Source organism: Nerophis ophidion, linkage group LG02, assembly GCF_033978795.1.
Source record: "Nerophis ophidion isolate RoL-2023_Sa linkage group LG02, RoL_Noph_v1.0, whole genome shotgun sequence".
Classification (NCBI taxonomy): Eukaryota; Metazoa; Chordata; class Actinopteri; order Syngnathiformes; family Syngnathidae; genus Nerophis; species Nerophis ophidion.
In genome coordinates this window covers 65751944-65779443 of record NC_084612.1, presented here as the reverse complement: position 1 = coordinate 65779443, position 27500 = coordinate 65751944, and the positions used below count along the sequence as shown (strand labels likewise).

General features: G+C 38.6%; 1 protein-coding gene across 1 annotated transcript in view; it reads right to left on the bottom strand.

The window, feature by feature from the left end:
* kaznb (kazrin, periplakin interacting protein b) overlaps positions 1 to 27500 on the bottom strand; it is a 272644-nt gene that overhangs the window by 226370 nt on the left and 18774 nt on the right. The window contains exon 2 of the mRNA XM_061888872.1: positions 6884 to 7035. Coding sequence (XP_061744856.1) covers positions 6884 to 6977 — 94 coding nt within the window. The 5' untranslated portion in view covers positions 6978 to 7035. The remainder of the gene's footprint in view (positions 1 to 6883; positions 7036 to 27500) is intronic.

Here is a 27500-nt window from a genome sequence, read left to right as displayed (position 1 = left end):
ACTCTGTCAGAGCTGCAGCATTCCTCTGTGGAGAAAAGAGAACCTTCCACAAGGACAACCTTCTCTGCAGTAATTCATCAATCAGGCCTGTACGGTAGAGTGGCCAGACGGAAGCCATTTATTCGTAAAATGTTTGCCAAAAAGCACCTGAAGGACTCTTAGACCATGGGAAACAATATTCTCTCATTTTGTCTTATCAGTAAATGCCAGGCGTCATGTTTGGAGGAAACCCATAACAGGCCAAAACCATCCTTAGAGTGAAGCATGGTGATGGCAGCATCATGCTGTGGGGTTGTTTTTCCGTGGCAAGAACTGGGAAACCTAATTTAACACTGACACTAATTTAATTGTATTATAACATTAGTATGTTTAGTGTTTTTTGTGTGTGTTTGATTTTTGTGGTTCTCTTTTTGGGGGGGGGGTGTTTCATGTATGTGTATGATTGTATACATACATGCATATCTTTGGTTTATATTTTTATTTTTCCATAACACTTTACTGTATATATCAGTGGTTCTTAACCTGGGTTCGATCGGTCAGTCGGCTTCAGGGGTTCAACGAAGCCTCCGTCCAAACCTGACTAAATAACAAGTTCAATGATTTATCATAATAATCAAATGACAGCAATCATTTCCATGAGATTAGTTTCTAATATAAGTGTTTTGGCTCCCACTTACAATGACAAAAAAAACAAACATTGTTTTTAATGAGCTCTGTACAAGGTGGGGTTGGAAATAATTTGTACCCCTTTCAGATATCGCATTTGGTTCCCACTAAAACATTCACAAGTTGCACAATGAGATGTAAACATGGGATTATGTGTACATTTCTGTAACTATCTGTTTGTAAAATATATCTTTATTGGTATTTCTTTAATAGAGTAACATCACTAAATTAAGAAAAAACTTTTTTTTTTTCACTAAAGAAGAGTTCGGTGAATGCGCATATGAAACTGGCGGGGTTTGGTACCTCCAACAAGGTTAAGAACCACTAGTATATATATATACATATATATATATATATATATACACATATATATGAGTGTGTGTGTGTGTGTGGGGGTATACTGTATACATATATATATATATATATATATATATATATATATATATATATCCAAAGACATGCACCTGGGGATAGGTTGATTGGCAACACTAAATTGGCCCTAGTTTGTGAATGTGAGTGTGAATGTTGTCTGTCTATCTGTGTTGGCCCTGCGATGAGGTGGCGACTTGTCCAGGGTGTACCCCGCCTTCCGCCCGATTGTAGCTGAGATAGGCGCCAGCGCCCCCCGCGACCCCAAAAGGGAATAAGCGGTAGAAAATGGATGGATGGATGGATATTTATATATATACATATACATACTGTATATATGTATACATATACATACATATGTACATACATGTATATATATACACATTTATATATACATGCATATTTATACATACATATATATAAATACAGTATATACAAACATACATGTATATATATATACGTATAAACATACATTTATATATACACATATGTACATACATGTACTGTATATATATATACACATATGTACATGTGTATATATATATATACATAGAAACATACATGTATGTATATATACATATAAGTACATACATGTATATATACATACATGTATATATACATCCATGTGTATATATATACATACTGTATATATGTATACATATACATACATATGTACATACATGTATATATATACACATTTATATATACATGCATATTTATACATACATATATATAAATACAGTATATACAAACATACATGTGTATATATATATATATATATATATATACGTATAAACATACATTTATATATACACATATGTATATATATACATATACACATATGTATATATATATATATACATATATATATAAACATACGTGTATATATACATACATGTATATATACATCTATGTGTATATATATATAATATATAAATATTATATATAAATATATAATATATAAATATTATATATATATATATATACACATACACACACATATACATGTATATATACATGCATATTTATATATAGATATATACATATATATGTTTATATCTATATATAAATATGCATGTATATATGTATATATATAGAGAGAGAGACAGAGAGAGAGAGAGAGAGAGAGAGAGAGAGAGAGAGAGAGAGAGAGAGAGAGAGAGAGAGAGAGATGGTGGCATAAAAGCTCCACAACGGTCACAAAGGCGGCGGAAGGCTGCAGCAAAGATGGGCCCCCAATTGTCTTGGTCTCCATGCCATTGGACCCTGGCCTTCTCTTTGCCAAGGACAGTGTGTTGGCTGTCTGTGCACCAGACTCCCAACTTAAAAAGATTCCACGCACAGGACAATCATACTTGTTTCGATGGATCGCTGACGATGTGTTTATATCTAATTTTTTTCTCCACTAATTTTTAAGATTAGTCTTTTTGAAATGTGCCTTCTTGTTGTCTCCTTCCCCTTGTTGTAAAAAATAAAAATCCTAAATAAATCTTAAATAGGAACTGGGAAACGAGTCAGGATGGAGGGAAAGATGAATGCAGCAATGTACTGAAACATCCTGGATTGAAACAAACACTTCTCATCCCACCTGATGGAGCTCGAGAGGTGCTGTAAAGAGGAATGGGCGAAACTGCCCAAAATGTAGGTGTGCCAAGCTTGGGGGATTTTATTCAAAAAGACTTGAGAATTTAATTGCAACAAAGTATTGGGCAAATGCTGTTTTTTTTTTGTTTTTTTTAGGGGTATTATTTTTAGAATATTGAGGTCAAAAAACGAATTCATTCCATTTTGAAATAAGGCTGTAACATGACAAAATGTGAAGAAAGGGAAGCACTGCGAAAACTTTTGCACTTTAGCTGTCAAAGTTGGACATCCAAAGACCCTCCTAAAGTTTGATGGAATGGAAAATGTTACATTTGTTCAAGCGAAGGCTCTTTTCTGTCAAGTGGTTTATTTTGTCACACTTTCAGGGGGAAGTCAGCAGACTATTTTACCGCACAAAACCGCCTGAATCCCCCAGTCTAATCAATCCAATCTTTTTTTTTTTCTTTTCTTGTGGCTCAGGCTTGGTCTTTAATTCTGCCCTGCCAAGATCAATACGAAGTGAGAAGGTAAATGCAGCAACTTTGTAATGAGAAAGACTAAACTGGCAATTTGATATGAATTTAATTTGATGCCAGCGTTACACACAGGAAGTAAACAACCGCTGGTGGCTGTCGTCATAGCAACAGTCAGTCTCCAGTCAGCATCCTATGGTGATTTTAAATGATGATTACATATCTAGTGTGCTTTGCAAAGACAAAAATAGAAGGGGTAATCAACACTGGACGTCTCAGATGACATGAACGTGTAATATTAGGAGGATCCGTCATGCAAGAATGTGATGGGAGGCCACAGATCACCACAAAAAATAACAGTCGGTGAAGATGGTAGGAACATCAAAAGGATGCTTTAACATTGCAACCATATTTTAAGAGAAAAAAAATATGAGTCCTTAAAGAGGTAAGAATAATTACCATCCATCCATCTTCTTCCGCTTATCCGAGGTCGGGTCGCGGGGGCAAAAGCCTAAGCAGGGAAACCCAGACTTCCCTCTCCCCGGCCACTTTGTCTAGCTCTTCCCGGGGGATCCCGAGGCGTTCCCAGGCCAGCCGGGAGACATAGTCTTCTCAACGTGTCCTTGGTCTTCCCCGTGGCCTCCTACCGGTTGGACGTGCCCTAAACACCTCCCTAGGGAGGCGTTTGGGTGGCATCCTGACCAGATGCCCAAACTACCTCATCTGGCTCCTCTCGATGTGAAGGAGCAGCGGCTTTACTTTGAGTTCCTCCCGGATGGCAGAGCTTCTCACCCTATCTCTAAGGGAGAGCCTTAGAGATAGAAACTCATTTCGGCCGCTTGTACCCGTGATCTTATCCTTTCGGTCATGACCCAAAGCTCATGACCATAGGTGAGGATGGGAATGTAAATCGACCGGTAAATTGAGAGCTTTGCCTTCCGGCTCAGCTCCTTCTTCACCACAACGGATCGGTACAACGTCCGCATTACTGAAGACGCCGCACCGATCCGCCTGTCGATCTCACGATCCACTCTTCCCTCACTCGTGAACAAGACTCCTAGGTACTTGAACTCCTCCACTTGGGGCAGGGTCTCCTCCCCAACCCGGAGATGGCATTCCACCCTTTTCCGGGCGAGAACCATGGACTCGGACGTGCTGATTCTCATTCCGGTCGCTTCATAATAATAATAATAATAATAATAATTACCATATTGTACATATATACCTTATTTTCCGGACCATTGGGCGCACCGGATTATAAGGCGCACTGCCGATGAGCGGACCTAGTCAGGTCTATTTTCATACAAAAGGCGCACCGGATTATAAGGTGCATTACAGGGTTCATATGTATATATATTTTTATTTTTTTTCTAAATGGAAAACACTTCCTTGTGGTTCTAAGGTCAAAACGTTGCATAGATGATGTTTTACAGATCATTTTCAAGCCGCTCTCTGACAGTCACTTCAGAATAAGCCATTTTGCGGGCGGTTTTATTCACGTAGCTCACCTTCGGCAGCGTCTTTTCTGCGTCATCTTTGTTTGTAGCGGTGTAGCGTGCAAGGACAGGAGTGGAAGAAGTGTGAAAAGATAAAGCTAACTGTTTCTAATGACATTCAGACTTTACTAAAATCAACAACTGAGCAGCATCTTCTCATCCGTGGCTCACTCGTGCAATTGCAATGCCAGAAATGTGTCCCGTGAAAATCCGTCAAACCAGAACTCTCTAAAAACTAAAATTCCTTGGGTGAATAATGTAAACTCACTACACCGGTATGTTTTAGCGCTTTCATGGCCAGTTTACTGACAGATATAAGTAAGAACTTTACACTACTTTATACTAGAAATGACAACAGCGAAGGATGAATGACCTACAACAAGAAGATTGAGAAAAAGAAGAAGTTTATCGACTATGCTGTCAGCACGGAACACAAAAGCTAAGGCGCGCAAATTTTCAGGACTTATGCACATCCCCAAATACAGATCAGCAGAGACCAGAAGGTAAAAAAAGTGACTTTTGCATAATATTGTGAAACAGAACGCCAGATAAAATGTCTTACCTTTTACAAACACCATAATAATACTCGTAAGTTGAAGCACAGTACAATCCATCAAGCGGTGCGGCTTCATAGCTTACCAAAGTCGTACTAAAACTTTGGGATAGATTTTTGAGCGCTGTGTATAATGTTCTATATTTTCAATGGAATATATAAAATGTTGGCGTTGTTTACTTGAGTCATATTGCCATCATAGTGCAGTCTACACGTATCTCTTATGTTTGACTGCCATCTACTGGTCACACCATGTGCTAAATACTCTAATTCGCACATTAGAGTGGTCACACCTGGTTATAAAGGCGCACTGTCGGGTTTTGAGAGAAAAAAAAAAGCCTTTTAAATAAGTATTACAGTCCGGAAAATACGGTACATAATATACTATATCTGAAAATTTAATGTTATAATATTACATAAACATTTTGATATGTGTCATTATTTAGAATATCAATTGTATTTATTACAACTATGATGTAATAGAAGACATGCATTTAAGACTCCAGCTACAGATGCAAAATGATTCAGTATCCTTTGTATTATATGAAAAACATTCTGTATGATATTATAAATACAAAATATTTCCTATAAAATACACCACTCATCTTTGAAAATATGGTGCCTGCACCTAAAAGGAACATGTATGTAATGCTGAGGATTTTTTTATATAATATATCAAATTATATATTAGTATTAACAATTATTACAATCATTACAAAACAAAAATATATATAAAAAAATATTAAACGATATAAAACTTTTCTTTTTTTAATTATGTTGTAAGTCATGAAAGGCATGCTTTCGGACGACAGCAACAGAAGCTACAAAAGTAATTCTACTTTGTATTATATGTAAAAAAAATTTAATGTAATATGAATATACTGTATTCACTTCAAAATATACCACCATAATACACTATATTCATTACTTTTTGAAATTGTATTTAAATAGATATATATATATATATATATATATATATATATATATATATATATATATATATATATATATATATATATAGCTTGCACCTAAAAGGAACGGCAGAAATTATTACTTTATATTATACGATAAAACATAATATATTATCATTTACAATTATTACATAACAAACATATCAAAATAGATTCAATTATATAAAAATGTTGTAATTATGTTGTAAAATAATGTGTGCATTTACAGCTGTGGGTATTCAATTAATCATAATCTATATTACATATAAACATTTCATATATTATAAATACAAATATTTACCATAAAATACTCCACTATAATGTACTATAGTCATGTGGTTTAATCATGTTTTAACATATAATAACTGCATTTAAAAGGGAAGTTTATGCAATACTGCAGAAAATAATTGTACTACCTAATATGTAGAAGACATGGTGTGTATTGTGAATAGAAAACAAATATGCATTATGCAACATAACCCTTAATGTTGATTTTCTATCAATATGCAACATTTACATGCATTTAAAATGATAGTGTATGTTTTGCTGCAAAATTGATTATACTGTATTGGCATATACATATATTTCCAAAATTATATATTTTTAGAAATATATTTACTTGATTTTTTTTTCGTCCTTGTAATCCTAATTTAATATTTAGTACATTTTAATATCATCGTGTTTCCCCAAAAAATACATGAATAAACACATGCATTTTGTTTTGAAAAAAAAATAGTAAAAAGTAATGGGTCGGTAGTCGTACTGAATCAGGCGAATGACAGACTGAGGTACCTGTGCATCCATCAGCAGGTGTCTCATAAGGCTCATGGACTTGGTCAAGGTGTCCCCCGGCATGAAGTCCTGGTCCCGCTGGTCCAGGTTCCATGGCCGGGTCACCATGAACTGGGCAATCTGGTCGTTGAGGCTGTTGAGAGACTGGACGGCTGCGAACGGAGACAAGCTAAATGAGAGACGTCTTATCTTCTCCTAACACGGAGCTTTTGTGGCTGCTCTCGCTAATGAGAATTCTCCCAGTGAGGCCTTCCTGCATCAAATGAATCCCTCGTTTTGGGCAACAGGGGCATCGTTAGACTAAGTCCATTAGCGAGACACAGAAAAACCACAGTCTCTCCATTATGTGATATTATTCTTCCTCTGTAATAATGCTATTATGTCTTTTTGAGGTTAATGGTCGTTCCGACACACTTTTTGCAGCAGCCTGGTTTTCTTAATGGCTCTGCCCAAACTCCGCCTTGCAGTGCAAGTTTAAAAAGTGTCTTATCAACGCAAAGTCACATTGCACAGCAGGGAGACACAGAGTCAGCACGAGCAATTTAATAAAACGGAAGGCAATTTATCTTTCTTTTAATCAATAACTTCATTAAAACAAGCGTGTTTATACGTGTGTGTGACGCCAAAATTAAATTTCACAGCAAATAAAAAAAGGATTTTATGGAATGATTCATTTGCGCAGAAACTGTTAAACTTGCAACAAAGTTTCACCTCATGGCGTCGCACAATGCATGTTAAAATGTTAACTTGCAATGTGCGACGTACAAACTGTTTGATGTAAATATAAAGGGAATACAATGATTTACAAATCATTTCCAACCCATATTCAGTTGAATATGCTACAAAGACAACATATTTGATGTTAATACTAATAAACATTTTTTTGTTGTTGCAAATAATCATTAACTTTAGAATTTGATGCCAGCAACACGCGACAAAGAAGTTGGGAAAGGTGGCAATAAATACTGATAAAGTTGAGGAATGCTCATTAAACACTTATTTGGAACATCCCACAGGTGTGCAGGCTAATTGGGAACAGGTGGGTGCCATGATTGGGTATAAAAGTAGCTTCCATGAAATGCTAAGTAATTCACAAACAAGGATGGGGCGAGGGTCACCAATTTGTAAGCAAATTGTGGAACAGTTTTAGAACAACATTTCTCAACAAGCTATTGCAAGGAATTTAGGGATTTTACCATCTACGGTCCGTAAAAATCATCAAAAGGTTCAGAGAATCTGGAGAAATCACTGCACGTAAGCAATGATATTACAAACTTTTGATCCCTCAGGCGATACTGCATCAAAAAACGTCAGTGTGTAAAGGATATCACCACGTGGGCTCAGGAACACTTCATAAAACCACTGTAAGTAACTACAGTTGGTCGCTACATCTGTAAGTGCAAGTTAAAACTCTACTATGCAAAGCCAAAACCATTTATCAACAACACACAGGAACGCCGCCGACTTCGCTGACCCCCTGCTCATTTAAGATGGACCCATTTAAAGTGGAAAAGTGTTCTGTGGTCTGACGAGTCCGCATTTCAAATTATATTTGGAAACTGTGGACGTGGTGTCCTCCGGAACAAAGAGGAAAAGAACCATCCGGATTGTTATAGGCGCAAAGTTCAAAAGCCAGCATCTGTGATGGTATGGGGGTGCATTAGTGCCCAAGGCATGGGTAACTTACACATCTGTGAAGGCACCATTAATGCTGAATGGTCCAAACAGGTTTTGGAGCAACATATGTTGTCACCCAAGCAACGTTATCATGGACGCCCCTGCTTTTTTCAGTAAAACAATGCCAAGCCACATGTTACAAGAGCGTGGTTTCATAGTAAAAGAGTCCGGGTACTTTCCTTGCCCGCCTGCAGTCCAGACATGTCTCCCATTATGAAGCCTAAAATACGGCAACAAGACCCCGGACTGTTGAACAACTTAAGCTGTACATCAAGCAAGAATGGTAAAGAATTCCACTTTCAAAGCTTCAACAAATAGTTTCCTCAGTTCCCAATGCGATGTAACACAGTGGTGAACATGCCCTTTCCCAACTACTTTGGCCCAATTTGCAGCCATGAAATTCTAAATTAATTCTTATTTGCAAAATAAAATAAAGTTTATGAGTTTGAACATCAAATATGTTGTCTTTGTAGCATATTCAACTGAATATGGGTTGAAAATGATTTGCAAATCATTGTATTCCGTTTATATTTACATCTAACACAATTTCCAATCTCATATGGAAACGGGGTTTGTGTATGATAAAACATGGCATAATTTTTTTCCCAGTCATGGTGTATTTTAAAGCGACTTCAGCCTGAAAACATACTCATTCAAGTTAGATCTTCATAGGAGTGTCCCAATACTTGGGACTGATACCGATATTAATCAGATATCAAGTGAAATCACTCAAACAGAGAACAATGGTAGGAATGAAAACCACTAAGCTACGTATTAACTCTTTGCCATGGACTTTTGTTGAATTTAATTTGTCTTTTTTTTTTTTTTTTTTTGGACGACACATGGTGGTCACAATAGTACACTACATTAAAGGGAAACTGCACTATTAAAAAAAATGTGCCTTTTTTATTCACAATCCTTATACGAGGCAAAAAGTTGGCACAGGGGCATTTTTACCACTGTGTTACATGGCCTTTCCTTTTAACAACACTCAGTAAATGTTTGGGAACTGAGAGACCCATTTTTGAAGCTTTTCAGGTGGAATTTTTTCCCATTCTTGCTCGATGTACAGCTTAAGTTGTTCAACAGTCCGGGGTCTCCGTTGTGGTATTTTAGGCTTCATATTACACCACACATTTTCAATGTGAGACAGGTCTGAACTACTAGGCAGGCCAGTCTTTTTTACAACGAAAACACGCTGTTGTAACACATGCAGAATGTGGCTTGGCATTGTCATCCTGAAATAAGCAGGGGCGTCCATGATAACATCGCTTAGATGGCAACATATGTTGCCCCAAAACCTGTATGTACCTTTCAGCATTAATGGTGCCTTTAAAAGATGTGTAAGTTACCCATGCCTTTGGAACTAATACACCCCCATACCATTACCGATGCTGGCTTTTGAACTTTGCGCCTATAACAATCCGGATCGTTATTTTCTTATTTTGTCCGGAGAACACAACATCCACAGTTTCCAAAAACAATTTGAAATGTAGACTCGTCAGACCACAGAACAATTTTCCACTTTGCATCAGTCCATTTTATATGAGCGCGGGCCCAGCAAAGCCAGCTGCATTTCTGGGTGTTGTTGATAAATGGCTTTGGATTTGCATAGTAGAGTTTTAACTTCACTTAAAGATCTAGCGACAAACTATATTTACTGACAGTAGTTTTTTATAGTGTTCCAGAGTCCATGTGGTGACATCCTTTACACACTGATGTCGCTTTTTGAAGCGGTACCACCTGAGGGTCCAAAGTCACGTTGGTTTTCATCCTTGCTGTTTACGTGCAGTGATTTCTACAGAATCTCTGAACCTTATAATGATTCTACCGACCTTAGATGGTGAAATTCCTAAATTCCTAGCAATAGCCGGTTGAGAAATGGGACAATTTGCTCATGCATTTGTTCACAAAGTGGTGACCCTCGCCCCATCCTTGTTTGTAAATGACTGAGCGTTTCATGGAAATTGCTTGTATACCCAATCATGGCACCCACCTGTTCCCAATTAGCCTGTTCACCTTTGGGATGTTCCAAATAAGTGTTGGATGAGAATTCCTCAACTTTCTTAGTCTTTTTTGCCACTTCTGCCAGCTTTTTTGAAACATATTGCAGGCATCAAATTCCAGAATGAGCTAATATTTACAAAAAACAACAAAGTTTACCAGTTCGAATGTTAAGTAGCTTGTCTTTGCAGTCTATTCAATTGAATATAGATTAAAAATGATTTGCAAATCATTGTATTCTGTTTTTATTTAACACAACGTGCCAACTTCACTGGTTTGGGGTTTTGTGTTTGTACTTAGAAATATTTGTTTAATTACAACGTTTTAGCATTATGTGTGTCTTCAATTACAGCAAGTGTGTTTATTCTAAACCAGGGGTCACCAACGCGGTGCCGGCGGGCACCAGGTAGCCCGTAAGGACCAGATGAGTCGCCCGCTGGCCTGTTCTAAAAATAACTCAAATAGCAGCAGTTACCAGTGAGCTGCCTCTATTTTTTAAAGTGTATTTATTTACTAGCAAGCTGGTCTCGCTTTGCTCGACATTTTTAGTTCTAAGAGAGACAAAACTCAAATAGAATTCAAAAATCCAAGAAAATATTTTAAAGACTTGGTCTGCACTTGTTTAAATAAATTATTTTTTTTTTACTTTGCTTCTTATAACTTTCAGAAAGAATATTTTAGAGAAAAAATACAACCTTAAAAATGATTTTTAGGATTTTTAAACACATATACCTTTTTAACTTAAATTCCTTCCTCTCCTTTCCTGACAATTTATATCAATGTTTCAGTATTATTTTTTATTGTAAAGAATAATAAATGCATTTTAATTTAATTCTTCATTTTAGCTTCTGTTTTTTCGACGAAGAATATTTGTGTAATTTTTATTCAAACTTATGATTCAAATTAAAAAATATATATTCTGACAAATATAGAAAATCTGTAGAATCAAATTTGAATCTTATTTCAAAGCCTTTTGAATTTGTTTGAATTTTTTTGTTCTGGAAAATCTAGAAGAAATAATGATTTGTCTTTGTTAGAAATATAGCTTGGTCCAATTTGTTATATATTCTAACAAAGTGCAGATTGGATTTGAACCTATTTAAAACATGTCATCAAAATTCTAAAACTAATCCTAATCAGGAAAAATGACTAAAGATGTTCCATTAATTCTTTTTTTAATTTTTTCAAAAAGATTATAATTAGCTAGTTTTTCTCTTCATTTTTTTTTTCGGTTGAATTTTGAATTTTAAAGAGTCAAAATTGAAGATAAACTGTTTCAAAATTTGATTTTCATTTTTTTGTGTTTTCTCCTCTTTTAAACCGTTCAAGGGGAACATTATCACCAGACCTATGCAAGCGTCAATATATACCTTGATAGTACAGAAAAGACCATATTTTTTTTAACCGATTTCCGAACTCTAAATGGGTGAATTTTGGCGAATTAAACGCCTTTCTGTTTATCGCTCATGTGGCGATGACGTCTGAATGTGACGTCTCCGAGGTAATACAGCCGCCATTTTCATTTTCTACACATTACAAACACCGTGTCTCAGCTCTGTTACTTTCCTTTTTTTCGACTATTTTTTGGAACTTTGGAGACATCATGCCTCGTCGGTGTGTTGTCGGAGGGTGTAACAACACTAACAGGGAGGGATTCAAGTTGCACCACTGGCACAAAGATGCGAAAGTGTCTGCCGCCAGACCCCCATTGAATGTACCAAAATGTCCGCACATTTTACCGGCGATGACAGACATGGCACAGAGATGTATAAATAACCTGGAGATGCATTTGCAACAATAAACTCAACGAAATCACAAAGGTGAGTTTTGTTGATGTTGACTTATGTGCTAATCAGACATATTTGGTTGCGGCGTGACTGCCAGCTAATCGATGCTAACATGCTACGATAATCGATGCTAACATGCTATTAACCGGCGGTGCGAAAGCAGACATGGCACAGAGATGTATGGATAACCTGCAGATGCATTTGCAACTATATTACGTTTCCTTCCACCCACATTTAATGCGAAAAAAACACTTACCAATCGACGGATTTAAGTTGCTCCAGTGTCAAGAGATGCGAAAGTCCTGATCGTTTGGTCCGCACATTTTACCGGCGATGCTAACGCAGCTATTCGGCCATGCTATGGCTATGAATAGCGTCAGTAGCTATTTGCTAAATAGCTTCAGTTTCTTCTTCAATACTTTCATACTCCAACCATCCGTTTCAATACATGCGTAATCTGTTGAATCGCTTAAACCACTGAAATCCGAGTCTGAATCCGAACTAATGTCACTATATCTTGCTGCGGTATCTGCTATCGTTTGTTTACATTGGCAGCACTGTATGACGTCACAGGGAAATGGATAGTCGCATCGCAAATAGCGAAAATCAAGCAGTTTAAAGCTTTTTTAGGGCTATTCCGGGACCGGTAAAATTTTGAAAAAAAAACTTCAAAAAATACAACAAGCCACTGGGAACTGATTTTTATTGTTTTTAACCCTTTTGAAATTGTGATAATGTTCCTCTTTAAGTGTTTTTTTACCATTTATTCTCTACAAAAAAACCTTCCGTAAAAGGAAAAAAAATGTACGACGGAATTACAAACAGAAATAAACATTTTTTTATATATATGGTGGCAGAGGGGTTAGTGCGTCTGCCTCACAATACGAAGGTCCTGCAGTCCTGGGTTCAAATCCAGGCTTGGGATCTTTCTGTGTGGAGTTTGCATGTTCTCCCCGTGAATGCGTGGGTTCCCTCCGGGTACTCCGGCTTCCTCCCACTTCCAAAGACATGCACCTGGGGATAGGTTGATTGGCAACACTAAATTGGCCCTAGTGTGTGTATGTGAGTGTGAATGTTGTCTGTCTATCTGTGTTGGCCCTGCGATGAGGTGGCGACTTGTCCAGGGTGTACCCTGCCTTCCGCCCGATTGTAGCTGAGATAGGCGCCAGTGCCCCCCGCGACCCCGAAAGGGAATAAGCGGTAGAAAATGGATGGGATGGATGGATATTTATGTAAGCAAATTGGTTATTTCTGGCAATTTATTTAAGTGTGTATCAAACTGGTAGCCCTTCGCATTAATCAGTACCCAAGAAGTAGCTCTTGGTTTCAAAAAGGTTGGTGACCCCTGTCGTACCTTAATAGTGGCCTTGATACCGTGATAATATCGTAGATCCCTGCTAGAAACACACGTCATTGTGATGCAATTGTCCGAGACAACACACAAGTATTAAAGGCATAAAATGGCCATCATTATATTAGCAGCTTTAGAGTTTAATTTGAACAAGACACACCAAGGTTAACTTTTCAAGAAAACCATCAAAGATTTACGAGCACTTGTCTCGGCCAGTTTTGTCTTGTATTTCAACGAGCACACAGCAGCCCTCGCAGCCATCAAATCAGCCAAGGATAAAGGCGGATAAAATGTTTACGACAAGAGAGACGACAACTGGATTCCAATCTCGCCTTGCACATTTACAAGGTGCCCACCTTTGCCACCACACTCCCCCCGTCCACCAAATGACAATGTCGCCTCGGAAGAAGATGACATGTTGTCAGACACGCCCGCTTCTTCTTCCTCTTGGAATTCCGAACATGGTGTCACTATCAAACTGTCCCGAGTAATAGCCTCACGGCAAAAAGGACGCCCCAGGAAGGGGGAATTTTGTAGGAACATTTCAAAACAATTACAGCAATTCAAGGCTTGAAATTGGAGCCAAAGAACAATTGTGTGACCCTGGAATGGAGCAAAACGACAACCCTTGTCCACACCAGTTGTTATGTTCTAAGTACAGGCTGTCAAAAGCAGGCCAAAGCAAAATATGAGACTACAGTATAACATCTAACCCTAAAATCATTCTAGCCAATCAGAAGGCTGAAGAAAGTCGTTGCTGGAAAACACAATGTTAAATAGAAACGAGAAATGTAACAAAGATTTCCAAAACAAATAGAGAAAGCATATACCGAATATATTTGCATATTTTTAGGAAAATACATATACCGAACTTTCCCGATTATAAAGCGCACTTCTGATAAATGTTATATTTTCTATCTTTTTTCGGATTATAAGGCACATTAAAGGAGTCACATATATACATATATATGTCTTGATTGGATTATCCAGAGAATAGTGCTCGATACCGTGGTAGAGCGCAATATGTAGGTTTGGGAAAAATCACAAGACTACTTCATCTCTACAGAACTGTTTCATGAGGGGTTCCCTCAATCATCAGGAGATCATCAATCATCAATCATATCCTGATGATTGAGGGAACCCCTCATGAAACAGTTCTGTAGAGATGAAGTAGTCATGTGATTTTTCCCACACCTACATATATATATATATATTAGGGGTGTAACGGTACGTGTATTTGTATTGAACCGTTTCGGTTCGGTACGAGGGTGTATCGAACGAGTTTGTAAGCTAAAGTCTTAACAAGCTGCTCTGCTTTCTGCCTCTGTCTGAGCAGTGAGCACCCAGCATTGTCCCGCCCACACAACCATCTGATTGGTTACATACAAAGCCAATCAGCAGTGCGTATTCAGAGCGCCTGCAGTCAGTGCTCCGGCGTCGAAATGAGCAGATATTTGTTTAGCAGGACATCGTACACACCCCAAATTATATAAAAAACACTTCCCAGTCACAACTATTAGAAACATCACTATGAGCCCGTTGACCTTCTGGAAACTTAAACTGCAGCTCAGCTCGCTCATAGTTGTGGGTTGAGGTGAAGGCTAATTAGCTTTTAGCGTTACGTTAGCTCATTTTGCTGTGTGCTTGCATTAGTGTGTGTGTGTGTGTGTGTGTGTATAATAAAAGTCAACTACAGGCTTCCCAAATGCTGTAATAAATTAAGCATGATAAGTTGAGTTGAAACTGTTTAATGTTGCACTTTTTATATGTAGAAGAAAGGTTTTGTCATTTTATTGAATCTGAGCAACAACTTCAGGCAGTTTAATGTTGATTAACGTGGGTAGAATTATTGTAGTGTTCCCAATGTTAAAAGGATTGTTTACAAATTTGGTAAATAAATAACCAAAAAATTAATATTTTGTTGTTTTCTAACTGTACCGAAAATGAACCAAACCGTGACCTCTAAACCGAGGTACGTACCGAACTGAAATTTTTGTGTACCGTTACACCCCTAATATATATATATATATATATATATATATATATATATATATATATATATATATATATATTTTTTTTTTTACATTTTAAAACACTTCCTTGTGGTCTACATAACATGTAATGGTGGTTCTTTGGTCAAAATATCGCATAGATGATGTTTTACAGATCATCTTCAAGCCACTTTCTGACTGTTGCTTCCGGATGGGCGGTATCATTTACGTGGCTCACCTTCGGCAGCGTCTTCTCCCCGTCATCTTTGTTGTAGCGGTGTAGTGTGCAAGGACGAAAGTGGAAGAAGAGTCAAAAGATGGAGCTAACTGCTTTGATGACATTCAGACTTTACTGCAATCAATAGCGGAGCAGCATCTCCTCATCCCGTGAAAAACCGTCCGACCGGAACTAGCTAATAACTAAAGTTCCTTGGGTGATTAATGTAAACTCACTACACCGGTATGTTTTAGTGCTTTCATGGCGAGTTTACTGACAGATATAAGTAAGAACTTTGCACTACTTTATATTAGAAATAGCAACAGCGGAGGGTGAATGTCCCATCACAAGAAGCTTATTGACTACGGTGTTGGCATGGACTGCAAAGGCGGACTTGCGCAATTTTTTCAGGATTTATGCAGATCAGCAGGTACTAGAAGGTAGGAAAAGTTGCTATTGCATGATATTGCGAAACAAAACGCCAGATAATGTCTTACCTCATACACACACCATATCAATACTCGCATGTTTAATGCACCGACAATCCATTAAAAGGTGTGGCTTGATAGCTTGCCAAAGTCGTACTAAAATATTTTGATACATTTCTGAGCACCCTGTGTAATGTTCTATACATTCAAGGGAACGTATAAAATGTTGGTGTTGTTTACTTGAGTCATATTGCCATCATAGTGCAGTCTACACATATCTCTTATGTTTGACTGCCATCTAATCGTCACACTTAATACACCATGTAGCAAATAAAATTGCTTTGAGGTCGGTAAGCAAAACCTTAAAATTATTCTGTACATTAGGTAACCGGGTTATAATACGTCCGTTGGAGGGGACATATTAGCCCAGCACCACTAGCGGCTAAATAGCTCGGTTGGTAGAGTGGCCATGCCAGCAACTTGAGGGTTGCAGGTTCGATTCCCGCTTCCGCCATCCTAGTCACTGCCGTTGTGTCCTTGGGCAAGACACTTTACCCACCTGCTCCCAGTGCCACCCACACTGGTTTTAAATGTAACTTAGATATTGGGTTTCACTATGTAAAACGCTTTGAGTCACTAGAGAAAAGCACTATATAAATATACTTCACTTCACTAAAAGTAGTCTCTTATCGCGCAATTAAACAGTATTCTGGACATCTGTGTTGCTGAATCTTTTGCAATTTGTTCAATTAATAATGGAGAAGTCAAAGAAGAAAGACGGAGGTGGGAAGCTTTTGGCCTTTTAGCCACACAAACACACGGTGATTCCTTGTTAAAAATTCCTGGAGGTGAAGCTTTACTATGGATCAGAGCGGTCAAGCGAACATGGATCCCGACCTCTCGGTGAGAAAATTGTGGTAAAAAGTCGCCTCTTACCGGAGATCAGCGGAGCTTCTGTCGTGCTTCTGCTGCTGCCGCGACTAATTCCCTCAGAGACTGGCGTCAAGACACCCGTGGACACACCCCTCCGACTATCAGGTACTATTTAATCTCATTAAAACACTAGCAACACAATAGAAAGATAAGGGATTTCCCAGAATTCCATCCATCCATCCATTTTCTACCGCTTATTCCCTTTTGGGGTCGCGGGGGGCGCTGGCGCCTATCTCAGCTACAATCGGGCGGAAGGCGGGGTACACCCTGGACAAGTCGCCACCTCATCGCAGGGCCAACACAGATAGACAGACAACATTCACACTCACAAATCCTAGTAAATGTGTCTAAATCGCCCTTTTTTTTAAGTTTATTTTTTTATTCTATTTTTTTTGTAGTCCTTCGCTATCAATATCCTCAGCCGCGAATCTTTCATCCTCGCTCAAATTAATGGGGAAATTGTCATTTTCTCGGTCCGAATAGCTCTTTTTGTTGGAGGCTCCCATTATGAACAATGTGAGGATGTGAGGAGCCCTCACACCGGTGATGTCATCGTCTGCGACTTCCGGTAAAGGAAAGGCTTTTTTATTAGCGACCAAAAGTTGCCAACTTTATCGGGGATGTTCTCTACTAAATCCTTTCAGCAAAAATATGGCAATATCGCAAAATGATCAAGTATGACACATAGAATAGACCTGCTATCCCCGTTTAAATCAGAAAATCTCATTTCAGTAGGCCTTTAGTGATTATTTGCAAAACAAAACAAAAATGTTTATCAGTTTGAACATCAAATATGTTGTCTTTGTGGCATATTCAACCGAATTTGGCAGGGGTAGGGAACCTATGGCTCTAGAGCCAGATGTGGCTCTTTTGATGACTGCATCTGGCTCTCAGATAAATCATAGCTGGCATTGCTTAACATGATAAGTCAGTGTTTTTCAACCTTTTTTGAGCCAAAACACATTTTTTTCACAGAAAAAATTCTGAGGCGCACCACCAGCAGAAAACATAAGAAAAATTAAACTCAGTAGACCAAAAAAAATTGTTCTCGCAATAGCTCTTGTCTCTATGTAGGTGTACTGTCAAGCCGTAACTTATTTGGAGGTTTTTTTCGGTGTTTTCCTGTGTGACTTGCGCTCCTATTTTGGTGGCTTTTTCTTCTTTTGTTGGTATTTTCCTGTAGCAGTTTCATGTCCTCCTTGAATGCTATTCATCGCACCTGCTTTGTTTTTACAATCAAGACTATTTAAGTTGTGCGGACGCACTCCTTCTTTGTGTGGACATTGTTGATTGCCATGCCGTGTACGGATGTACTTTGTGGACGCCGTCTGCTCCGCACGCTGTAAGTCTTTGCTGTCGTCCAGCATTCTGCTTTTGTTTACTTTGCAGCCGGTTCAGTTTTAGTTTTGTTTTGCTTCAATGCCTTTTCTTAGCGGCACTCGCCTTTTGTTTACTTTTAGTTTAAGTGTTGGATACCTTTTTACCTATACATACTGCCTCCCGCAAATTGTGATCACGACATACCATATGTTCCCGACATCTACAAAAGCAATTAGCTTTAGTGTGCCGCGGCACAGTGGTTGAAAAACCCAGCGATAAGTAATGAATAATTCCGCTGGTAATCACAGTGTTAAAATTAAGGTTCAAAATATAAAACATTCTCATGCATTTTAATCCATCCATCCGTTTTCTACCGTTCCTGTTCAAGAAGTCGCATTACTGGTAACAACTATTTTATTCATTAGCTTCAGAATAACAATGTTATTAAAAAGAAGAAGATACTTATTATTTTTATACTTATTATCCACATCGAGAGGAGCCAGATGAGGTGGTTCGGGCATCTGGTCAGGATGCCACCCGAACGACTCCCTAGGGAGGTGTTTAGGGCACGTCCAGCTGGTAGGAGGCCACGGGGAAGACCCAGGACACGTTGGGAAGACTATGTCTTTTTAGACCAGTTGATCTGCCGTTTCTTTTCTTTTTCTTCTATGTCCCACTCTCCCTTGTGGAGGGGGTCCGGTCCGATCCGGTGGCCATGTACTGCTTGCCTGTGTATCGGCTGGGGACCTCTCTGCGATGCTGATCCGCCTCCGCTTGAGATGGTTTCCTGCTGGCTCCGCTGTGAACGGGACTCTCGCTGCTGTGTTGGATCCGCTTTGGACTGGACTTTCGCGACTGTGTTGGATCCATTGTGGATTGAACTTTCACAGTATCATGTTAGACCCGCTTGACATCCATTGCTTTCCTCCTCTCCAAGGTTCTCATAGTCATCATTGTCACCGACGTCCCACTGGGTCATTATTGTCACCGATGTCCCACTGGGTGTGAGTTTTCCTTGCCCTTATGTGGGCCTACCGAGGATGTCGTGGTGGTTTGTGCAGCCCTTTGAGACACTAGTGATTTAGGGCTATATAAGTAAACATTGATTGATTGATTGATTGATATGTCTCCCGGCTGGCCTGGGAACGCCTCGGGATCCCCCGGGAAGAGCTAGACTAAGTGGCTGGAGATAGGGAAGTCTGGGCTTCCCTGCTTAGGCTGCTGCCCCCGCGACTCGACCTCGGATAAGCGGAAGATGATGGATGGATGGATGGATGGATGGATGGATTGATACTTATATTCTTAAAATGTTGGTCTTACTTAAAAATGCACACATTTATTTTTATTCAGTGTTAAAAATTATTATATGGCTCTCTCGGAAATACATTTTTTGAATATTTTGCTTTCATGGCTCTCTCAGCCAAAAAGGTTCCCGACCCCCGGAATATGGGTTGAAAATGATTTGTACTCCGTTTATATTTTCATCTAACACAAGTTCCTTACTCATACGGAAACGGGGTTTGTAGAAGATCCGCTTTGCAGTAGCTATCAAGTTTGCACATGTTTTAGTACACGCAAACCTTGAGTAAATCAGGCCCTTTGTGTCCCGAGCATATTTTTTTTTTTTTCCAGGAACATTATGCATAAGAACCCTGTCTTTATGTTTCCGTGCACGTATAGGACGTCATCAGGGTCTGAGGTGCTATGAGATGTGGACAGCTCGTTACATTCTTTGTAGACACCCACGGGAGCCCAGCTACATCAACAATGAGCTCTAATGAGGCATGTTGATCTCCCGTCAACCCCCGACAGTCCTTGAGAAAATTATCAATGGAGTTCATTCGTATCATCCGACAAAATATGAGCGGGAAGGACGTCAAACTGCACATTTCTCCAAACATCTCTTTCGCCTCTCAGTGTGCTCGAAGCTACCGTCAATCCCGCGTCACACAGCCTCCGCCAAGGCAATCTTTGGAGGTTCCACCCGGAGCCAAAAAGGTCCAGAGTGGGGAATGAACAACACAATCACACACACGTCTACATTTTTCCTGCCAGAATAAATACCCGGTGACGTTTTTGTGAGGCCAAAACGTCCACCAACGCAATAAAACCACCTTGGACTGTCAGACATTTTGGTGCTGCACTGCTTCACATAGAGTTGATTAGGTCTTTGATCGTGGCCTGTGGAATGTTTTCCTGGTACCCCGGCACCTCCAAAAACCCTCAAATCTAGACTCCAAACATCCCAGAATAAGCTAGTCCGGTTACTTTTAGACCTCCACCCCAGATCACACCTCACTCCAACCCACTTCTCCAAAGTGGGCTGGCTCAGGGTGGAGGACAGAGTCAAACAACTTGCACTGAGCCTAGTTTATAAAATCCGTGAGGAAAATTGTGGTAATAAGTCGGCTCTTACCGTAGACATAGAATAGAATGAACTTTATTGTCATTATATTTGCTTATAACGAGATTAAAGACTCTGCGATAAGGTGGCGACTTGTCCAGGGTGTACCCCGCCTCCCGCCCGATTGTAGCTGAGATAGGCGCCAGCACCCCCCGCGACCCCAAAAGGGAATAAGTGGTAGAAAATGGATGGATGGATGGAGATTAAAGACTCCAACTTAAGGTGCGGTAGTGGGAACAAATATGGGGTGAAATAAATGACATAAGAGGTAATAAAAGAAAAACTAACAATTGAAATAAACAGACTACTATCCAATAAAAATAATAAGCAATTCTGTACAATATACAAATCACTATAGAAGTACAAAATACAAATACTGTACAATATACAGAGCAAGACAGGTGACAAGACATGCTTGTGCCGTTCCTCCTGCAGCTGTCAAAGAGGCAAATACGACTTTCTTGGCTCCTCCGTGGCTTCCCTCAGAGACACTGGCGGTCACCAAGCCCCTCCGACTTTCTGGTATGACTATGTAATCTCACTAAAACACTAGTAACACAATAAGCAGATAAGGGATTTTCCGGAATTATCCTAGTAAATGTGTCTAAAATCGGAATTATATTTATATAGCGCTTTTTCTCTAGTGACTCAAAGCGCTTTACATAGTGAAACCCAATATCTAATTTTTTTTTTTTTATATTTAAACCAGTGTGGGTGGCACTGGGAGCAGGTGGGTAAAGTGTCTTGCCCAAGGACACAATGGCAGTGACTAGGATGGTGGACGTGGGATTGGAACCTGCAACCCTCAAGTTGCTGACCCGGCCACTCTACCCACCGAGCTATACCACTGAATGGTTCCCTCTGCCCTCGTCTTTTTTTTTTCTTCTTATAGTCCTTAACTCTCACTATCCTCATCCACGAATCTTTCATCTTCGCTCAAATGGGGAAATTGTCACTTTCTCGATCCGAATCGCTCTAGCTGCTGGTGGCCTTGATTGTAAACAATGTGCGGATGTGAGGAGCTCTACAACCAGTGACGTCACGCGCACATCGTCTGCTACTTCCTGTACAGGCAAGGCTTTCTTTATTAGCGACCAAAAGTTGTGAACTTTATCGTCGATGTTCTCAACTAAATCCTTTCAGCAAAAATATGGCAATATCGCAAAATGATCAAGTATGACACATAGAATGGACCTGCTATCCCCGTTTAAATAAGAAAATCTCACTTCAGTAGACCTTTAAAGTGCGGTAGTGGGAACAAATATGGGCACAAGAGGTAATAAAGGAAAAACTAACAATTGAAATAAAGAGACTACCATCCATTAAAATAAGCAATCCTGTACAATATACCGGGGGGACTGGGATGTATCGCTAGCAGAGGAGCTGAACTGCTTCTTTGCTCGCTTTGAGACATCACAAACAGTCACAGCCACACCTCCCTGATACCAAAGTACATGTCAAACTACTTCCTTAACGTAAATGACCACCATAACCACAACACCAGGTGGAGTTCCACAAGCCACGTTAAACCCAGTAACTCAATTTTGGTCAAATCTGAGCTGATAATAATTGTGGAGTTCCTAGGTGATATGCTTTACATTAGTGTATGCGATATTGTAATTTGTTTCGTAAGTAAGCTGTTACGCGCATGGCAGGACCTAGCAACTACCACATAACCGCGTAGATACAACAGAAAAACCTAGTATCTCAAGGGACCAATCGGGGCTTCTTTGTCAGTCGCCTTATTGTCTTTAATGAGACATTTGCACGAATGGGGGCCGACGGTCAACCTGATTATGTGATATTATGTCACGAGGGGATATTTGGAAGATTGGCCCAGGACGTTCTAAGCACCTTCATTAAATGTATTGTTCTTGATTCTTTTTTTTTTTTTTCTTAGTCCTCTCACTCTCACTTTCCTCATCCACAAATCTTTAATCCTCGCTCAAATTAATGGGGGAATCGTCACTTTCTCGGTCCGAATCGCTCTTGCTGCTGGTGGCCATGATTATAAACAATATTCAGAGATGAGGAGCTCCACAACCCGTAACGTCACGCGCACATCGTCTGCTACTTCCGGTACAGGCTAGGCTTTTTTTATCAGCACCAAAAGTTGTGAACTTTATCGTCCATGTTCTGTACTAAATCCTTTCAGCAAAAATATGGCAATATCGACACATAGAATGGACCTGCTATCCCCGTTTAAATAAGAACATCTCATTTCAGTAGGCCCTTAAAGTGCGGTAGTGGGAACAAATATGGGCACAAGAGGTAATAAAGAAAAAACTAAGAATTGAAATAAACAGAATACTATCCAATAAAAATAACAATCAATCCTGTACAATATACCGGGGACTGGGATGTATCGCTAGCAGAGGAGCTGAACTGCTTCTTTGCACGCTTTGAGACATTACAGTCACACCACCCCCAGCCCTGCCAACCCCCAGCAATCATTCTTGAGGAGCACGAGGTCAGGCGGGGGCTCAAGGCAGTGAACCCCAGGAAGGCAGCTGGCATGTGCTGACCAGCTCTCCTACATTATCACCGTCCTCTTCAACCACTCCTTGGCACAAGCACTTATCCCACCCGGCCTTAAATCCGCCACAATTATCTTGGTACCCAAGAAAGCTGCCACAAACAACCTCAACGACTATCGCCCAGTACCACTCACACCTGTCATCATGAAGTGCTTAGAGCAGGGGTCAGCAACCTTTTTGAAACCAAGAGCTACTTCTTGGGTACTGATTAATGCGAAGGGCTACCAGTTTGATACACACTTAAATAAATTGCCAGAAACAGCCAATTTGCTCAATTTACCTTTAATAAATAAATCTATATTTATATAAATAAATGGGTATTTCTGTCTGTCATTCTGTCGTACATTTTTTTTTTGTTTTACGGAAGATTTTTTGTAGAGAATAAATTATGAAAAAAACACTTAATTGAACGGTTTAAAAGAGGAGAAAACACGAAAAAAAAGAAAATTAAATTTTGAAACAGTTTATCTTCAATTTCGACCCTTTAAAATTCAAAATTCAACCGAAAAAAAAAAGAAGAGAAAAACTAGTTAATTCGAATCTTTTTGAAAAAATTAAAAAAAGAATTTATGGAACATCATTAGTAATTTTTCCTGATTAGGATTAATTTTAGAATTTTGATGACATGTTTTAAATAGGTTCAAATCCAATCTGCATTTTGTTAGAATATATAACAAATTGGACCAAGCTATATTTCTAACAAAAACAAATCATTATTTCTTTTAGATTTTCCAGAACAAAATTTTTAAAAAGAAATTCAAAATACTTTAAAATAAGATTTAAATTTGATCCTACAGATTTTCTAGATTTGCCAGAATAATTTTGGGGAATTTTAATCATAGATTTGAAGAAATATTTCACAAATATTCTTCGTCAAAAAAACAAAACCTAAAATTAAGAATTAAATTTAAATTTATTTCTTATTCTGTACTGTAAAAAATAAAAAATACTTGAACATTGATTTAAATTGTCAGGAAAGAAGAGGAAGGAATTTAAAAGGTCAAAAGATATATGTGTTTAAAAATCCTAAAATCATTTTTAAGGTTGTATTTTTTCTCTAAAATTGTATTTCTGAAAGTTCTAAGAAGTCAAAAAAATATATGAATTTATTTAAACAAGTGAAGACCAAGTCTTTAAAATATTTTCTTGGATTTTCAAATTCTATTTGATTTTTTGTCTCTCTTAGAATTAAAAATGTCGAGCAAAGCGAGACCCGCTTGCTAGTAAATAAATACAATTTTAAAAATAGAGGCAGCTCACTGGTAAGTGCTGCTATTTGAGCTATTTTTACAACAGGCCAGCGGGCGACTCATCTGGTCCTTACGGGCTACCTGGTGCCCGCCGGCACCGCGTTGGTGACTCCTGGCTTGGCAAAGAAGAAATGCTCACTATCACAGATTTAGAGGAATAGGTATTTTACTATGGAACAGAGATGTCAAGCGAACACGGTTGGATTGGACCACAAACACAAAGTACAGTGTATTATGCAGCGATCATTTCGAAAGATCGTGTTTCAAAGAGGGTCCCTTGCGAAGGGCAGAGATGGGCATCGCCACCACCCATCGACTGGTGCTGAAGAAAGGTGCGGGGCCGACTTTCAGGTTGTACAGGTACGACCATATAATCTCACTAAAACACTAGTAACACAATAAGCAGATAAGGGATTATCCAGAATTCTCCTAGTAAATGTGTCTAATAACAACTGAATCGCTCCCACTGCCCTCTAGTCTTATTTTTTTTCTAGTCCTTCACTCTCCCTTTCCTCATCCACGAATCTTTCATCCTCGCTCAAATGAATAAGGAAATCGTTGCTTTCTCGGTCCGAATCGCTCTAGCTGCTGGTGGCCATGATTGTAAACAACGTTCAGATGTGCGGAGCTCCACAACCCGTGACGTCACGCTCATATCGTCTGCTACTTCCGGTACAGGCAAGGCTTTTTTATCAGCACCAAAAGTTGCAAACTTTATCGCCGATGTTCTCTACTAAATCATTTCAGCAAAAATATGGCAAAATCGCAAAATGATCAAGTATGACACATAGAATGGACCTGCTATTCCCGTTTAAATAAGAAAATCTCATTTCAGTAGGCCTTTAAAATCTTTAAAATGTCTCGTGTATTGGAATAATCCAGCATTAAGAAAATAATAGCGTTTTTAAAAAGTTTTCCTGTGTATAAGTATATTATTAGGTATATTAGCAAATCCAGTTTTGACAAAAAGAAAAATGTTTCAATATAATAATGAACACATTCAACATTTAAAACTCTCGAAACAACCCTGTTGCTCTTCTTCTAGGACCGCTGCTTTCAAACGAGAGAGTGCCTTAAGGAGTGCTTTTTCTTTGGCGAGTGACAAAGAGAAACAGGAAGTGTGATGATAACCATAGAAGCAAAAAACTAACTTCATGTCACACAAGAAAGGGTCTGGCTGCTCGGTAAAATGTGAGCAGTGCACAGAATTTAACAGGACTTTTCTATACATAGCATGTGCTTGCTAACAGGAAGTAGTCTAACATTTTCTACTTAGCATGTAGCTTAAACAAAGCTAATAGCGAGCAAAGAAAAGACTGAATAAACATTTTTTAATTTAATTTTATTTTGAACAATTACCTTGTTTTCGGTTTTATCCTACAATTATCAATTTTTACACTTCTTTATGACAGTTTAAAATGCTATTTAAAACACTGCCGTTAAAATCAATTAAAATATTTCAACTTTATTTTGAACTTTAAACAAATTTCACGTCACATTATTTTTACTATATTAAGGTTTTATTACCCAGTGGTTGTTTTTACACTAGTATGTCAGTTTAAAAAGTCACTTAAACATTGCCTGTGAGGTTATTTAAAATGTTATAGTTAACTTGGAACAAATAAATTCATTATTTTTTTTAATTATTTATTTATTTATTACTTTGTTTAGGTTTTATGGTTAATTTTTTTCTACCCTTTTATAGGAGTTAAACATTGAAATGTAATTTAAAGTCCATCCATCTTCTACCGCTTATTCCCTTTCGGGGTCGCGGGGGGCGCTGGCGCCTATCTCAGCTACAATCGGGCGGAAGGCAGGGTACACCCTGGACAAGTCGCCACCTCATCACAGGGCCAACACAGATAGACAGACAACATTCACACTCACATTCACACACTAGGGCCAATTTTGTGTTGCCAATCAACCTATCCCCAGGTGCATGTCTTTGGAAGTGGGAGGAAGCCGGAGTACCCGGAGGGAACCCACGTCAATTCAAATAATTTATGATAGAGTTGGAACTTTCAAAAAATGAATTCACAAAATAATACATTTTAATTTCATTTAAGCGTGTGGTTAACTTGTTTTTACACTTGTTCAACGGTTAAGGGTGCGAACATGTTACTTAGAACATTGCCTCATTGAACATAAAAGGTTCTAGGATTGATTTTAAGTCCGTAACAAATCATTCAAATATTTTTTAAATTCTATATACCTGACTACAACATTCTTCTCTGTATTTATTATTATTTGTTAATACAACAATTTCTCTCTTTTTAAATGTATATAATCATAATAATGTTAAGTGTTATTTTAGGGCATATGTTTGGCCGCTGGACATAAAAATTGTCAAACTCAGTCAGAAATCAAGTTGGAAGAAAATAGAGTGAATTTTAAAACAAGTTTCAGCCCTACGGTAAATGTTAAATGTGAGTTTTAAAAAAGCCCCAACTCCCTGCTGGCCTTCCTCACTCTTGTAATCCTTTCATAATGAATCCAAATCATTTCAGCAGACCGCGTCAAGGTTTCACCGCTGAAGTTGATATGAAAACACAAGCTAATTGCTTACAGACAGAAGAAGATTAAAGAAAAACACTATTCCCTAATGCGAAATGTTTTTTTTTCTGCAGTACATGAGAATTTTGAAACCTTCCAGGTGCTACTGGAGGCTCTTTTAGACAACAGCAGCACTGCCCCCATCCGGCCACTTTGAGTATTGTT